A 17753-nucleotide genomic window follows, 5' to 3' on the forward strand; every position below is an offset into this window, starting at 1 on the left:
AGGATTCGAACCTGCGACCGTAGTGGTTGCGTGGCTCCAGACCGTTGCGCCCAGAACCGCTCGGCTACTCTGGCTGGCATAGCACGACCCTTTTGGTTGTCATATGCGTCACTCTTCCAGCACAGCGGTACGTCGATGCTATTCTATGCCCCTTTTGTTGCCTTTTACGCAAGCAACCGTGGGGTTACAGTTCAGCAAGATAATGGCCTCCCGCACTGGGGTAAAGTTTCTACTGCCTGTGGTGGTGCTGGCCAAGCCCTTCCTCGGCCAGCAAAGCCGGCGGATCTATCCCAAATTGAGAAAGTGTAGGAACAGTATGGGCAGTGGCTCGAGATTTTGACGATCTAAAGCGCCAGCTGCACAGAATTTGGCGGGATATCTATATGGAGGACATCCAACAACTACCAATCACTAGGAAGCGGAATAACTGCCTGCATAAAGGCCAGGGTTATTGACTTGCTGAATTTGTGAAGCTCTTTCTCTTGAATAAATATTCTAATTTTTCTGAAACTTGCAATAATTTGTTGTACATGGACATCAAGTCTACCGATTTCCGTCTCATTCGGTGCGCTATTTTTTTCTTTAGAGAATAAATGCTTTACAGAAATATTTGTTGCGCCTCAGAATGATCTTACAAATAATGTACGGTAAATGAGATGGTGATCGAGAATTTAAAGTTCAATGTTTAAGTTAGAATCTTAGAATGTTCTGTGGTACAGTACTAGAGGATATTTGTCTGGTGGGCCGGCCGCGGTGGCCGAGCGGTTCTGGGCGCTTCAGTCCGGAACCGCGCGACTTCTACGGTCGCAGGTTCGAATCCTGATTCGGGCATGGATGTTTGTGATGTCCCTAGGCTAGTCACGTTTAAGTAGTTCTACGTTATAGGGGACTGATGACCTTAGATGTTAAGTCCCATAGTGCTCAGAGCCATTTGAACCATTTGTCTGGTGGTTTAAGTAGACCCCGCAGTCTCATTTGCTATACATTATTTCGAACGTCATTCAGTGGAGCATTAAAAGGTTCTCCAATTTATTTCATTTCATTTTTCGCCTTCAGACAAATCATGTCACAATACATTTGACCAATTTTTTCACCTATTTTATTCTATGTTATTCCATCAGAGACACACTGAGCGCAGAATACGCAGAGCGGCAGTGGAAGGCGCAGCCGGCGACCCACCTGGAGTACTTGAGCAGCGAGGCGTGGGGCAGGTCCGGCGCCCTGAGCAGCCCGTGCGCCCTGCGAGACACCAGGCAGCTGAGGTCCAGCGACGCCAGGAAGGTCGCGTTGTGCAGGCGCGCGCCTGCGCAGAGCAACACACCACCCGCCGCGTCAGCCTCTCTCACACTACACATCTACATCTGAACCAAGTCACCATTACACGCTACTAGAAGACGGGCAAGAAATTATTCCTAAACTGCTTTAACGTTTCTCTTCTTTAGTTAGACGAAAGCAGTGCTCTGTCAAAGGGTAAGAATAATTTCATTTCGTGTCGTCAAATTAAGTGAATCGAGTTACAGCAAAATCGCAGTCATGATTTTTCATCAGGTGGAAATATACTCCTGGAAATTGAAATAAGAACACCGTGAATTCATTGTCCCAGGAAGGGGAAACTTTATTGACACATTCCTGGGGTCAGATACATCACATGATCACACTGACAGAACCACAGGCACATAGACACAGGCAACAGAGCATGCACAATGTCGGCACTAGTACAGTGTATATCCACCTTTCGCAGCAATGCAGGCTGCTATTCTCCCATGGAAACGATCGTAGAGATGCTGGATGTAGTCCTGTGGAACGGCTTGCCATGCCATTTCCACCTGGCGCCTCAGTTGGACCAGCGTTCGCGCTGGACGTGCAGACCGCGTGAGACGACGCTTCATCCAGTCCCAAACATGCTCAATGGGGGACAGATCCGGAGATCTTGTTGGCCAGGGTAGTTGACTTACACCTTCTAGAGCACGTTGGGTGGCACAGGATACATGCGGACGTGCATTGTCCTGTTGGAACAGCAAGTTCCCTTGCCGGTCTAGGAATGGTAGAACGATGGGTTCGATGACGGTTTGGATGTATAGTGCACTATTCAGTGTCCCCTCGACGATCACCAGAGGTGTACGGCCAGTGTACGAGATCGCTCCCCACACCATGATGCCGGGTGTTGGCCCTGTGTGCCTCGGTTCCTGATTGTGGCGCTCACCTGCACGGCGCCAAACACGCATACGACCATCATTGGCACCAAGGCAGAAGCGACTCTCATCGCTGAAGACGACACGTCTCCATTCGTCCCTCCATTCACGCCTGTCGCGACACCACTGGAGGCGGGCTGCACGATGTTGGGGCGTGAGCGGAAGACGGCCTAACGGTGTGCGGGACCGTAGCCCAGCTTCATGGAGACGGTTGCGAATGGTCCTCGCCGATACCCCAGGAGCAACAGTGTCCCTAATTTGCTGGGAAGTGGCGGTGCGGTCCCCTACGGCACTGCGTAGGATCCTACGGTCTTGGCGTGCATCCGTGCGTCGCTGCGGTCCGGTCCCAGGTCGACGGGCACGTGCACCTTCCGCCGACCACTGGCGACAACATCGATGTACTGTGGAGACCTCACGCCCCACGTGTTGAGCAATTCGGCGGTACGTCCACCCGGCCTCCAGCATGCCCACTATACGCCCTCGCTCAAAGTCCGTCAACTGCACATACGGTTCACGTCCAAGCTGTCGCGGCTTGCTACCAGTGTTAAAGACTGCGATGGAGCTCCGTATGCCACGGCAAACTGGCTGATACTGACGGCGGCGGTGCACAAATGCTGCGCAGCTAGGGCCATTCGACAGCCAACACCGCGGTTCCTGGTGTGTCCGCTGTGCCGTGCGTGTGATCATTGCTTGTACAGCCCTCTCGCAGTGTCCGGAGCAAGCATGGTGGGTCTGACACACCGGTGTCAATGTGTTCTTTTTTCCATTTCCAGGAGTGTAATTTGAAAAGGAAAAACGTGAACCTATTGAGGCTGTCCTCAGTGACTCTCTTAAAAAACATTTTACACACAGACCGAGGTTTTAGTAGTAACAACATAATGGTGAGATGAACAAATTAATAGCACTGAATAGCTACAATGAAAAGAAAATGATGTTGAAAACGTACATTACATTGCCAAAGAAGTACATCATACCAATCATGAAGAGAGATGATTGTCGATAATATTTGCGGCTTTCTCATGTGTACGGAGAACGAAACTTAAAACTGGTTACAAGTAGAAATCCTCCAAAAAATCTTAATTAGTAAATAGACGAGCAAACTTCCAGACTTAGTTTGCCATATACAAAAATGGTGTTATTGTATGACTTTTGTAAGAAAAAGTTTTCGAGGTGCTCTTTTATTTGATGTATTATTTATAATTGTCATGTGAATGTAATAAATGCTACAAAACCTTGAAGGCCTTATTTTCAGTTTGAAACACCGCACGTTTTATATAGAGACTGCTGCTTATGAAACTTAGGGCTACTGTAGATAAAAGTGAAATAGATTGTACAAAAATCTATGCACTGCAAAACACCTGTCGTGTGCTGTGCCCAAGCGGCCATGGCAGCGAACGCTCAGCAATTCCACAGTGCGGCTCGTGGACGCTCACTTGTGGGATCCAATCAAACCAAACTACCTCATTGTTTCTACTTATTCAACAAACTCCTTATTTTGTCTGCCACTTTCATTAAATACCGCTATTATGTTTCACATGAGTAGTGAGTTTGCACTTCCCAAATGAAGAGATTTGTCATCGATACCCTCTGTACAAACACTGCAAAGACATTAGCACGAAAACAACAGCATAACTAAGGTGCCTGGACATGCTGAACGAGTCTATGGTGATTGCTCATCTTCTAGGTAAGGACGAGTAGAGTCCTGATTGACACACCAGATGCTGCGCTAAAGAATCCAGCTGATATCAGTGAAGTAGTAAGAGTTTCATTTACGATGTTACCATTGTTGTAACATTCCTCAAATTACTGGCTAAAATTTTCGACACTTTAATTCAGACATTCTTTGGTAATTGAAATGATTTTCCTCTCTTTTTTCAGAACATTCTTTAGTCAACACTAAATTACTGCGTGGCCGACAGAGGTAGCCTAGATTCCTCAGTATGCTCGAAATATGGCTAAATGTAACGTACCAGAAGCCATTACTCTGGTTCCCTTCAATAACTAACACGTTTCCTAGCAAGGAGACATTATTGCTTAAATGACTTATGCCAGTAGTTAGAAACGTAATTAAGTATATACTATTAATTATTTATTGTTGCTGTTGAAACACTCCCAACCCCCCTCTTACTGTTATTTTCTCTCTTCTCGCCTCAGGGACGGTACTACCATTTCAGTTTTCAGAGCGATACGGTGGTAGACGGCGGTGTCTGTAGGCCGTGTGACTCGTTGCACTCACCGGGTCCTCTCTGCCTGAGGCCGTTCCTGCCGCCGTTGGCCCCGCTGCGACCGGCCGTCACTCCATCTCCACGTCCACCGTTCCCGCCAGTCGCTTCCTTTTCTTCTGTAGGACCGTCTTAGGAACAACAGACTGTGCTGGTTAACACTCAAGAAACTCATTGCCCATGCAAAATAAAGAGGCAAACAGAACACACAAGATATCATATTGTTTTCCTCTGAAACAAGGCAATAAATCTAGAAGCAGTTATTCTCAATAGTTTTCTTAGCACGAGTCTACCAAAACAGAGAATATTCGAAAGCAAAAAAGAGCAAGAAGGAAGAGTGAACATACGGAAACACAACAAAGGTTCCAAATTACACTACTAGCTATTTAATTTGCTACACCACGAAGATGACGTGCTACAGACCCGAAATTTAACCAATACGAAGAAGATGCTGTGATATGTAAATGATTAGCTTTTCAGAACATTCACACAAGGTTGGCGCCGGTGGCGACACCTACAACGTGCTGACATGAGGTAAGTTTCCTACCGATTTCTCGTACACAAACAGCAGTTGACCGGCGTTGCCTGGCGAAACGTAATTGTGATGCCTCGTGTAAGGAGGAGAAATGCGTACCATCACGTTTCCGACTTTGATAAAGGTCGGATTGTAGCCTATCGCGATTTCGGTTTATCGTATCGCGACATTGCTGCTCGCATTGATCGAGATCCAACGAATGTTAGCAGAATACGGAATCGGTGGGTTCAATAGGGTAATACGGGACGCCGTGCTGGATCCCAACGACCTCGCGTCACTAGCAGTCGAGATGACAGGCATCTTATCCGCATGGCTGTAACGGATCGTGCAGCCACTTTCGATCACTGAGTCAACAGATGTGGACGTTTGACACAACAACAATCTGCACGAACAGTTCGACGACGTATGCAGCAGCATGGACTATCAACTCGGAGACCGTGGCTGCGGTTATCCTCGACGCTGCATCACATACAGGAGCGCCTGCGATGGTGTACTCAATGACGAACCTGGGTGCACGAATGGCAAAACTTCATTTCTTCGGATGAATCCAGGTTTTGTTCACAGCATCATGATGGTCGCATCCGTGTTTGGCGACATCGCGGAGAACGCACATTGGAAGGATGTATTCGTCATCGCCGTACTGGCGTATCACCCGGCGTGACGGTATGGGGTGCCATTTGTTACACGTCTCGGTCACCTCTTATTCGCATTGACGGAACTTTGAACAGCGGAGGTTGCATTTCAGATGTGCTACGACCCATGGCTCTACCCTTCATTCGATCGCTGCGAAACCATACATTTCAGCAGGTTAACGCACGACCGCATGTTGCGGGTCCTGTACGGGCCTTTCTGGAGACAGAAAATGTTCAACTGCAGCCCTGGCCAGCGCATTATCCAGATCTCTAACCAACTGAAAACGTCTGGTCAATGGTGACCGAGCAACTGGCTCGTCACAATACGCCAGTCACTACTCTTGATGAACTGTGGTATCGTGTTGAAACTGTATGGGCAGCTGTACCTGTACACGCCATCCAAGCTCTGTTTGACTCAATGCCCAGGCATATCATCGCCGTTATTACGGCCAGAGGTGGTTGTTCTCGGTACTGATTTCTCAGGATCTATGCACCAATATTGCGTGAAAATGTAATCACATGTCAGTTCTAGTATAATATATTTGTCCAATGAATACCCGTTTACCATCTGCATTTCTTCTTGGTGTAGCAATTTTAATAGCCAGTAGTGTATAAGAGACAAATGGAAAAAGAATTAAGTAAGCTGTTTATTATATCAAAAGTAATCGTCGTAATCCCATCATGAGACAAGACGGACGGTCCTTTCATGGGAAAATGTTTGCGGTAGCCTACAGAACCATGACTGTACACAGGCTTGCAGCTCTTCATCCGAAGCAAATCGACAGCCACGAATGCATTTCTTGAGGGATGCACGCTCCTACGGATCCACGTAGCACAAGGTGTAACTAGATGAATGACGAACACTAACTTCACTTAACAAAGGTTTATTCAGTACTTGCACATACAAGAGCCCTGAGCGAACTACCTCCGCCCAGAACACATAGGGTATACAGGGTGGTCCATTGATCGTGACCGGACCAAATATCTCATGAAATAAGCGTCAAAGAAAAAAACTACTAAGAACGAGACTTGTCTAGTTTGAAGGGGGAAACCAGATGGCGCTATGGCGGGCCCACTAGATGGCGCTGCCACAGGATTAAATGCATATAAATAGGAACCCCCATTTATTATTACATATTCGTGTAGTACGTAAAGAGATATGAAAGTTTTACTTGGACAACTTTTTTCGCTTTGTGATAGATGGCGCTGTAATAGTCACAAACAAATGGTTCAAATGGCTCTGAGCACTATAGGACTTAACTTCTAAGGCCATCAGTTCCCTAGAACTTAAAACGACTTAAACGTAACTAACCTAAGGATATCACACACATCCAGACCAGAGGCAGAATTCGAACCTGCGACCGTAGCGGTCGCGCGGTTCCAGACTGTAGCGCCGAGGCCGACCGTGGTGGCCGAGCGGTTCTAGGCGCTGCAGTCCGGAACCGCGCGACTGCTCCCGTCACAGGTTCGAATCCTGCCTTGGGCATGGATGTGTGTGATGTCCTTAGGTTAGTTAGGTTTAGGTGGTTCTAGGGGACTGATGACCTCAGATGTTAAGTCCCATAGTGCTCAGAGCCATTTGAACCATTTGTAGCGCCCAGAACCCCTCGGCCAATCCGGTCGGCGGTCACAAGCATATGGTTTACAATTTTAGACGAACAGTTTGTAACAGGTAGGTTTTTTAAATTAAAATACAGACCATTTTAACATTTTATTTCGGTTGAACTTTTCTGAACTGAGAACACATGCTGTTACAACGTGATTACCTGTAAATAAGACATTAATGCAATAATTGCTCAAAATTATGTCCGTCAACATCAATGCATTTGGCAATACGTGTAACGTTATTTCTCTCGAGTAGTTCGCTTTCCGTAATGTTAGCACATGCATTGACAATTCGCTGACGCATATTGTCAGGCGTTGTCGGTGGATCACGATAGGAAATATCCTTCAACTTTCCCCACAGAAAGAAATCCGGGAACGTCAGATCCGGTGAACGTGCGGGCCATGGTATGGTGCTTCCACTACCTATCCACCTGTGATGAAATAAGCTATTCAATACCACTTCAAATCGCACGCGAGCTATGTGCCGGACATCCAACACGTGGGAAGTACATCGCCATTCTATCATGCAGTGAAACATCTGTAGAACATTACGTAGGAAATCAGCACACATTGCACCATTTAGATTGCCTTCGATAAAATGGGGGCGAATTATCCTTCCTGCCATAAGCCGCACCATACATTAACCCACTAACGTCGCTGATGTTCCACTTGTCGCAGCCATCGTGGATTTTCCGTTGCCCAATAGTGCGTATTATGCCGGTTTACGTTAGCGCTGTTGGTGAATGTCGCTTCGTCGCTAAATAGAAAGCTTGCAAAAAATCTGTCACCGTCCCGTAATTTCTCTCGAGCCCAGTGGCAGAACTGTACACGACGTTCAATGTCGTCACCATACAATTCCTGGTGCATAGAAATATGGAACGCGTGCAATCGATGTTGATGTAGTATTCTCAACACCGACGGTTTTGTGATTCCCGATTCTTGCGCAATTTGTCTGGTATTGATGTGCGGATTAGCCGCGACAGCAACTAAAACATCTTCTCGAGCATCAGTCATTTGCTGCAGGTAGTGGTTGACGTTTCACATGTGGCTGAACACTTTCTGTTTCCTTAAATAACGGAACTATTCGGGGAACGGTCCAGACACTTGGATGATGTCCAGGATACCAAGCAGCATACATAGCACACGACCGTTGGGCATTTTGATCACAATAGCTATACGTAAACACGATATCGATCTTTTCCGCAATTGGTCCATTTTAACACGGGTAATGTATCACGAAGCAAATACCGTCGGCGCTTGCGAAATGTTACGTGATACCACGTACGTACGTATACGTTTGTGACTATTATATATACGAATACAGAACATTCCAGTACAATGATTCTTGATATTTGTGGATACTTCTAGAATATACTCGAACCTAATATAGAAATTAAAACTGTACAGTGTAGGTAAGTTTTGAACTCACGACCCTCCACGCAGCAGTTTAGCATCAGAGCCACTACACCATGGTGCTTCTTAGTTCATTCTCCGACAGTATGTAAATCACATGTGGAGAGATGGGGACTCTCTGGATGATATGCAAGGTCTTCTCAGTGAAAGCTCTGCAGCGTACTCGAAACAAACTTGGAAACAAGTGAGTGGGTCCACCTTATTTGCAAATTCTCCGTATAGTTCTCACCTCTCCCCACGCCATTCCCACATTTTTTGAGCCCTGAAGAATGCCATTCATGGTCGTGATGTGCTTCGGACGAAGAGGTGCACGACTGAGTACAGCCATTGTTCAACGAAAGGAGCACTGTTGACAATGTCGTTTGTCCACACTCCATGAGACAGCAGATGTATAGGGTTTAATTGAGGCTATTGGTTCACAGATGGTGATAAGGATCTGCCGAACTGCGGTGATGAGAATCACGATTGTTGCCTAAGAATTGAAAGAAGTACATCAAAGGCAAACACATTCGCATAAACGTTAGTTACTAAACTCGGATACAGAACAGTTTTCAGTGTGTTGATTAACAACGATTTATGGTTCTGAACGCTTTTTCAAAACATTAACTTCTAAATAAAAGAAAACTAGACAGTGTAGATTACTGCAAAGAGTGTATGTAATCTGTAGCGTGTTGATCGTTTGTCAGCTGATAAAAAAGAGACAGGGTTAACGTTGTTGACGGATAGACTACCTCTCTGCAGCAGTAACTGGCAGTATTTGTTCTCTTCTATACAGAAGGCTGTGAAACTCCACTCTTGCGTGCAAATATCGTTATGATAATATTACACATTAAATACATGTGTAGCTATGCTGTGTTGTGTTTTTAAATTTTCTGAAGGAAAAACCGAATTTGAGCGTGTTTTCTTTAGTGTAGCCAGAGAGTACTGACCTGAGATGGAGTTAAACCTAGAGTTGATTCTCTATTTGCGAGACATGTGTTTTGTAACCTGTGTGTCATTCGTTAGGATACAGAGAGAGACTAGTATGCGTTTTCTGTGCCCTTACCTTCATTGGATTTCGATTCTGATCCTTTTTCACCCTCCTTACGCTTCTCTGTAGATGATTCCCCTCTGAGAGTGCTACCATCGTTCTCTGCAAGCGTGTCTTTACTTTTTCTGTCGCTGTCACCGTTCACCGTTTTTGGAGTGGCACTGGAGTCGTGGCGAGTGACGCCTTCGACTCCTTCAGCTGCAGGAGATCTGATATCTACAGTCGTATAAACTTGTGGTCTCTCAGTGTCAGCACTGTGAGATATCCCTCCGGAAGCGGCCGGCAGGTCATTGTTGTTTATGTCAGTCTGAGCAGACGCAGGTACCTTGTTGTTTTCGGTTGAAGCTTTCTCGCCATTCTCCCCTCCGCTGCTACGTACCAGATCGAGACCGTCCCCGACCTTCCCAGAGTCACCGGTCACACCATCGAGTCTCCTGTCCCCGTCTCTAGTCACAACTGGCTCGTCGCCGTTCCTGTTTTTCGCCACATTCGTACGCCTCGCATTGTGAGCCCCACTCTGGTAATCCGGCTGGCTGCTGGGCGTTAGGTTGTTGTCCACGTCGTCGCCGATGCCGGTCCCTTTGTCCACCTCCTCCACTTTGCTGCCGTCCGCGATGCTGTTTTCGGAAGCCGCGGCAGGCTCTTCTGCCGCCGGAGACGCCAGCGCGTCGGATGGCGCCCTCGCAGCGACCGCCGCTGCTGCCTTGGCGCGCCGTGATGATGCTGTTTCTTCTCCGGCTGCGGACACCGTTCTGGGCCCCGAGCCCCTGCGGTGAGACCCCCTTTCAGCGTAGCGCAGCCGGTGAGCTGAGGAGCCTTGTGGGCGCCCGTGAGGCCGCCTCCTGAATTCCAAACAGAACAACAGCTGTCACGAAAGAAAAATGAAATATTTACGATTCAATACTTAAGACAAATAAACGTGTTGATAATCCAGTGAGACATCAGATTTTAAAAGGTAAGTTAATTTACTATCTCGATGACGAGGAGGTGTTTACAAAGTGAGCACAGTGAAGGAACTCCGCTGTGTCCTTTTCAAAAGACCCACACTGGCATTTGCTTCAAGCAATTTAGGGAAATCAGAGGAAACCGAGGCAGGATCCTCTGGCGTGAAATGGAAAGACATGTATTCTGAATGTGAGTCCAAACACATCACTCGGTATTCTAGAAACCAGGCCTTTTAAAATATTTTAATTACATTACAGCAGCACATTTTATTTTGAAACAAACGGACGGGAGGAAAAATGCAACACCACAAAATAATAAATTGGAGTAATGAAATTTCGGGAATACTTTTGCCTAGGTAGCATATTTAAGTGATTAAGATTCCAAGAGCGCAGGTTATTGTAAGCGGGAGCCATTGCAAATATGAAATGCTAGTACATTAATAACCGATGCAACAGCCACAATGTTGAATGAACGTGCCGGATGTCAGCTTGTGGGATGGAGTTCCATACCTATTGCACTTGGTCAGCCAGTACAGGGAAGGTTAATGCTGTTCGTGGATGCCACTGGAGTTGTCGTCCTATTGTGGCCCATATGTACTCAATTGGAAACAGATTTGCTGATCGATCAGGCCATGGTAAAGTGTCGACGCTTTGCAGAGCATGTTGGGTCACAGCAGCGGCATGTGAGTGAGCGTTATCCTGTTAGAAAATACCGCTTGGAATGCTGTACATGAATGGCAGCACAACAGGTCTACTCACGAGGCTGACGCAAAAATTTAAGTCAGCGTGCGCAGGGTAACCACGGGAGTGCCCCTGCTGTCATACGAAATCGCACGCCTACCGTAACTCAGGTGTAGGTCCAGTGTCTGTAGCGCGCAGGTAGGTTGTATGGAGGAACTCACAGACGGCCATCACATGGCCATAAGTGGCACCAAGGAACAACTCTCAACACTTCTTGAGAAAGAGACTTTAAACTTTTCCGAGCAGCTTTAACTCATTGTTGCCTGAGCTATCAAAAACACTAACATTTTTTAGGTTTTTTAATAGAACAGAGCAGTAAAAGGTATCGTAATGGTTGCAGACATTTTTCGGAATTTTTATTTTATTATTTTTACTAGTTTACAGAGGTGGTGCTTTTGAATACCGTCTGGACCTCAGGTTATTGGATGAACTACAGTTCTCAGTTTCTGCATACTGAAACTAACAAAAAAAAAAGCGATAGAATGCACATTGTTGGCGAATTAATGAACGATAGCAAGGTTATTACTTTGAATTACTAAATGGACTTCAGTAAGCAGCGATAACTAACGGATACTGCTCAGTAGTTCCTCTTATAAACAGCATCCTAATGAGCAAATCAGTTCCCTCTTTATTTGTGGTTACTCGTACTTTCGGTACTGCGGGTATGCACGGGTCTACTTAAAAAGAATAGCTCGATGTAGTCATAGGGTCGAGCCACGAAAGTCTGCTTTCATACCACACAGCTGATTCGCTGCGAATAATAACCTGCAGCTATGATCCTACGCTCGAGTAGTGTGTGCATTCGCTAGAATTGCGAGTTACTAAAATACACAGCAATATAAAATGGGTTACATTCTAATTGCTTTGACTGATATAGAAGACAGAGAATTGTGTTGAATAATGGATACTGAGGAAAGATCATCTCAAATGAATGGGAAGTCGTGGTACGATGTTCATTTAAAGTATAGACAGAAATACCCTTATGACACACAGTGTGGTTACATTGAGAGCGTTACAGCAATGGTAGCAAAATCTCGAAACTAAATAGTCATCGAGGACTCGCAAAAACTAAGTCCATTTCATAATCACAGTACACAAAAGATTCACTACCTCAAAACAGCTCAGCGTTCTATGTGATGATTCACAAATTAGCACAGACGATACGAAGAATAGTATCTCATAGTCTGTCTATTCTCAGTTTCGTAAATCAAGCGCAAAAGTTAGTCCTGCTCTGAAACACACGCACTTTACTACAGGATGGACTGACTTCATCAAGAGCTCGACATAAAGTGCCCGGAATAGCTGCCTGGAGCTCTAGGCTGGAGCAGTCCCAGTCCCCAAATGACTCCTATAGTGTTCCACAACTGTCTGTTTTTCCATTGGCTGAAGGCCATCTATACCAAAAATGCATTGTCCTTCAGCTCTGAGCAAGATTTGACTCAACATGACCACTTTTCCGTTCTAAACTAATATATCAGAACAATATTTACATAAAGAAATGTTATACATATTCAGTCACATTCAGTACATTCACTGCAGATATAAGTAATAGTTGGTTCAGGAATAAGTAAGGTTCGCAGTTCGTGGTCGTGCGTTTGCGTTCTTGCTTCCCACACCCGGGTTCACGGGTTCGATTCCCTGCGGGCTCAGGGATTTTCTCTGCCTCGTGATGACTGGGTGTTGTGTGATGTCCTAACCTCTTAGGTTAGTTAGGTTTAAGTAGATCTAAGTTCTAGGGGACTGATGACCATAGTTGTTAAGTCCCATAGTGCTCAGAGCCATTTGAACCATTTTTGAATCAGTAAGACAGCATTCTTACACTAATCCGCTGATGTTAAATCACAACGAATTGTCATTAAATATTATTGAAACAATTATTTATGCCTTCTTGACAGAATGGTCTTTTGGTTCTCTTTTCAATTATGGTATCCGTTAAGACATGTGATTGACCACTTTTCAGCTACCATACGTTTTTAATGGGACTTCGCAGTCAACACTTAAATAATGTTACTGGTAAAGTATTTGGTTGTTTGGTTGATTTGGGGTGAGGGGACGAACAGAGAGGTCCTCAGTCTATTGATATTAGGGAAGGATGGGGAAGGAAGTTGGCCACGACCTTTCAATGGAACCATCCTCTCATTTGCCTGAAGCGATTTAGGTAAATCACAGAAAACCTAAATCAGGAATGCCAGATCCAGGTTTGAACAGTCGTCTTTCCGAATGCAAGTCCAGTGCCCTAACCGCTGCGACACCTTGCTCGATGACAAAATAGTAAACCGTCGTTAAATGAAGACAAAAGAATGTTAATACGCGAGGTATTGATGCTGTGTTCATTTGCTGTGTACATGTGGAGAATACGATGTTCTGAAAAGTATTTGCATAATGAAAAACATATGAAGCACATAGTAAACCAATAAATGAGATAGATAAAGATATGAAACTTCCTGGCAGATTAAAACTGTGTGCCCGACCGAGACTCGAACTCGGGACCTTTGCCTTTCGCGGGCAAGTGCTCTACCAACTGAGCTACCGAAGCACGACTCACGTCCGGTACTCACAGTTTGGAAGGTTGGAGACGGATACTGGCAGAAGTAAAGCTGTGAGTACCGGATCTGAGTCGTGCTTCGGTAGCTCAGTTGGTAGAGCACTTGCCCGTGAAAGGCAAAGGTCCCGAGTTCGAGTCTCGGTCGGGCACACAGTTTTAATCTGCCAGGAAGTTTCATATCAGCGCACACTCCGCTGCAGAGTGAAAATCTCATTCTACATAAAGATATGTTGCTTTCAGGGAGAAGAGATATAGTGTAATGCTATCTTCTGAGATCTCGTTTGTTGAAATTTCATGAAGCAGTTACAAGTTTTTTAATTAAGAGGTTCAATGTGTAAATGTTTATTCACTTCGAAATGTTTAACTTCTGTATTTTTAGAGATAATGAAATAGTGTTATGTGATTGGATGCATCTCGTTTATCTGATGTCGCTCACGTATTCAGGTTTGCATTAATACTTAACTGTGAGTTATTTTCGAACCTCAAAGAGCTGTAACGTAGCCATCTTTAAGATTGTCTAACACTCCACCATGACTTGGAACACTGTCTCCTGCATAAAGGCCATGCGAATAAAGGGAGTCCAAATTCCCAGTTTAAGGATTTTCTCCATTTCCGGCGACATAGCTAATCTTTGTACGTGGAATCATTTGTATCGGTCACCTAGCCTGGAGCTGGAACTGCCACAGGGCGCACTTATACCTGAGCTCACTAACCTTCAGCTGAGCTGTACAACACTTGCATCTTGCCTTGTACCAGTTCTAGACAGCTGTATATCTCACTTACATATGAGTAACGTTACAAGTAAAATATGTTTCTTTCCGAATCTTACATCCTTTGGGAGTCAGTATTCTAATTTCTTAATTTTGTTGTGTGTATGACTTCTTCTCAAAACTTACATTGCAGTTCGTGATCTGATATGCTTTGCACCTATTTGACACGTCAGGTGTTGGACAGCATATGTTCTAAGCTCGAGGAGTAGACTCATTGGATGCAGCTTAAATAACACTTTATTCCTATCGAGACCCACAACAAGCAATGCCACCACTTTTGGATCTTCGTCACACCACGTAAGAAAATCTCGGCGGCCGGTGTAGTCCATACTTCCCACACAGCAATAACAATTGCCATTCTATACTACATTTGGGTACTGAATGTGTTACATCTGTCCCACGTAATCTGAAGACATACGCTGTTCACATCTTTGGTGTCTTTCCTCAAAAATACTCAAATTATTCTGGAAGATGGCATCATGCAATGAGTCACCTGTTTTCATTTCCTTACAAAGCGAAAGGCTTGATGGAAAATCTTGATGTTGATCTTCATTGTGCCATAATCCAAAGACCTTTGAAGCATGGCAATGGAAGTAAGAAAGATATCTTAGTATAGTCTCCCATTTTCGATCCAAATCATCTCCGATGAACCTAACACTACCGTTTGTCCTAAAACATCAGTCAAATTCTCTCTAGGGAGATTTATTTCAGCAATCATAAATATCACAGACAGAAATGTAGCTTTCCTGGTTCGCAATACACCACAGTTTATAACCGCCTTTCACTAACTTCATTGGGTTGCATTTTTTGCTATTGAAAACTTCTACTTCTCCGTGGATAAAAAAATACAAAACTTATAATTGTGTTAAGAGATTTATACATGCAGATTAACAGAGCTGGTAAAAAAATGAAAAATATACAGAAAAGCAAGAAACTAGGTTGTGTAGCAGTATACAGTGAGGTGACAAAAGTCATGAGATAACTTGCAATATAGTGTCAAATCTACTTCTGTGCAGGAACTCAATGTTCCATGGACTCAAGAAAAATTGAGGCATGCTGTCTCTATAGCCGTCCATAATTCCAAATAAATTTGAATTATATTAATACCTTCAGCTGCTGTCGGGCGTTCATATATATCAAGGGGGACTGTTGAAAATGTGCACCCCTACCGGACTCGAACCCGGGATCTCCTGCTTATATGGCAGACACTCTATCCATCTGAGCCACCGAGGGCACAGACAACAGTGCGACTGCAGGGACTACCTCCCGCACGCCTCCCGCGAGACCACATTCTCACCTTGCATGTCCACACACTACATTCGTAGTGTACCACCCCAACACACTCATTACTCGTGGAAGACATTCTTACCAACTCCTGTAAGAGTTCGCTGAATATGTGTGCATCCGCACAGAAGAAGTAGGTCATGGCATGGGTTGCCAGAACTATATACGTATATGAATATGGTGTCTGTTCTTTCGGGTGCTCGTTGGTGCATGCAAACGCACTGCAACACATATTCCACACGTATGATGTAAGGTTGGGCGACGGAAAGGCCAGTTCGTTCGCCAATTATTTTCCCGTTTCAGGTGCTCCTCCGACTGTGCTGTTCGATGCGGTCGCTCACTGTCATCCATAAAAATAAAGTCAAGGCCGAATGCACCTCTGAAAACACGCTGATTGGGGAGGAGTATAGTGTCAACATAACGCTGACAGTGAGTGCAAAGATATGGAGGTGAGTATGCCCATGCGACATTACGACTTCCCACACCGTATCACCTGGACTATCAAAATTACCATGTTCGATAACGTTCCTGGGTACATTACGTGTTCGTATTTCTCACCATAAGTGGGGACGCGGATAGTTTTACCGAGCTATGTAACTTGACAGTGATACGTCATGCGAAAGTTTTACACAACAGTGTCTTTTCTAGCTTATTTAGAAGGGTCGAGGGAAAACTGCTTCTCATTATTTGAAGGAAGAGCTGACTCATAGTTTCTGAATCGAAAAATAGTTTCTAACGTTTGTACGGCGTCACGCGTAAGTGAACAGCTATTTAAGCCTACCCCTCTGTCGGCAACTAAATAAACGTCACCTGTCAGATCTTCACTATGAAAATGGGCACTTTCCCCTGAAATAGGGTACTACTGTCTTAAACTCCGAATTTACGAAAAGTGTTCCTCACCTGTCTTTGTCTGGATATGCTCGAACCTGCTTCAAGGTAGACAAATGTTGCCGGGCAACTGTAAATACAGATACTACTCGAAGTTGCCGGTAAATACACTCCTGGAAATTGAAATAAGAACACCGTGAATTCATTGTCCCAGGAAGGGGAAACTTTATTGACACATTCCTGGGGTCAGATACATCACATGATCACATTGACAGAACCACAGGCACATAGACACAGGCAACAGATCATGCACAATGTCGGCACTAGTACAGTGTATATCCACCTTTCGCAGCAATGCAGGCTTCTGTTCTCCCATGGAGACGATCGTAGAGATGCTGGATGTAGTCCTGTGGAACGGCTTGCCATGTCATTTCTACCTGGCGCCTCAGTTGGACCAGCGTTCGTGCTGGACGTGCAGACCGCGTGAGACGACGCTTCATCCAGTCCCAAACATGCTCAATGGGGGACAGATCCAGAGATCTTGCTGGCCAGGGTAGTTGACTTACACCTTCTAGAGCACGTTGGGTGGCACGGGATACATGCGGACGTGCATTGTCCTGTTGGAACAGCAAGTTCCTTTGCCGGTCTAGGAATGGTAGAACGATGGGTTCGATGACGGTTTGGATGTACCGTACACTATTCAGTGTCCCCTCGATGATCACCAGAGGTGTAAGGCCAGTGTAGGAGATCGCTCCCCACACCATGATGCCGGGTGTTGGCCCTGTGTGCCTCGGTCGTATGCAGTCCTGATTGTGGCGCTCACATGCACGGCGCCAAACACGCATACGACCATCATTGCCACCAAGGCAGAAGCGACTCTCATCGCTGAAGACGACACGTCTCCATTCGTCCCTCCATTCACGCCTGTCGCGACACCACTGGAGGCGGGCTGCACGATGTTGGGGCGTGAGCGGAAGACGGCCTAACGGTGTGCGGAACCGTAGCCCAGCTT

General features: G+C 45.5%; 1 protein-coding gene and 1 non-coding gene across 2 annotated transcripts in view; one reads left to right on the forward strand and one right to left on the reverse strand.

Annotated features, from left to right (window-relative positions):
* Positions 1-17753, reverse strand: part of LOC126269980 (fibrillin-3-like) — a 737299-nt gene that overhangs the window by 195311 nt on the left and 524235 nt on the right. Inside the window, exons 4-6 of the mRNA XM_049974034.1 lie at positions 9645-10471; positions 4429-4545; positions 1180-1303 (exon numbers count right to left, since the gene is read on the reverse strand). Coding sequence (XP_049829991.1) covers positions 1180-1303; positions 4429-4545; positions 9645-10471 — 1068 coding nt within the window. The remainder of the gene's footprint in view (positions 1-1179; positions 1304-4428; positions 4546-9644; positions 10472-17753) is intronic.
* Trnas-uga (transfer RNA serine (anticodon UGA)) lies at positions 13935-14009 on the forward strand. The gene has a single exon. It is a non-coding gene; the product is annotated as a tRNA-Ser (tRNA).

The sequence above is a fragment of the Schistocerca gregaria genome, chromosome 1 (genome assembly GCF_023897955.1).
Source record: "Schistocerca gregaria isolate iqSchGreg1 chromosome 1, iqSchGreg1.2, whole genome shotgun sequence".
NCBI classification, from domain to species: domain Eukaryota; kingdom Metazoa; phylum Arthropoda; class Insecta; order Orthoptera; family Acrididae; genus Schistocerca; species Schistocerca gregaria.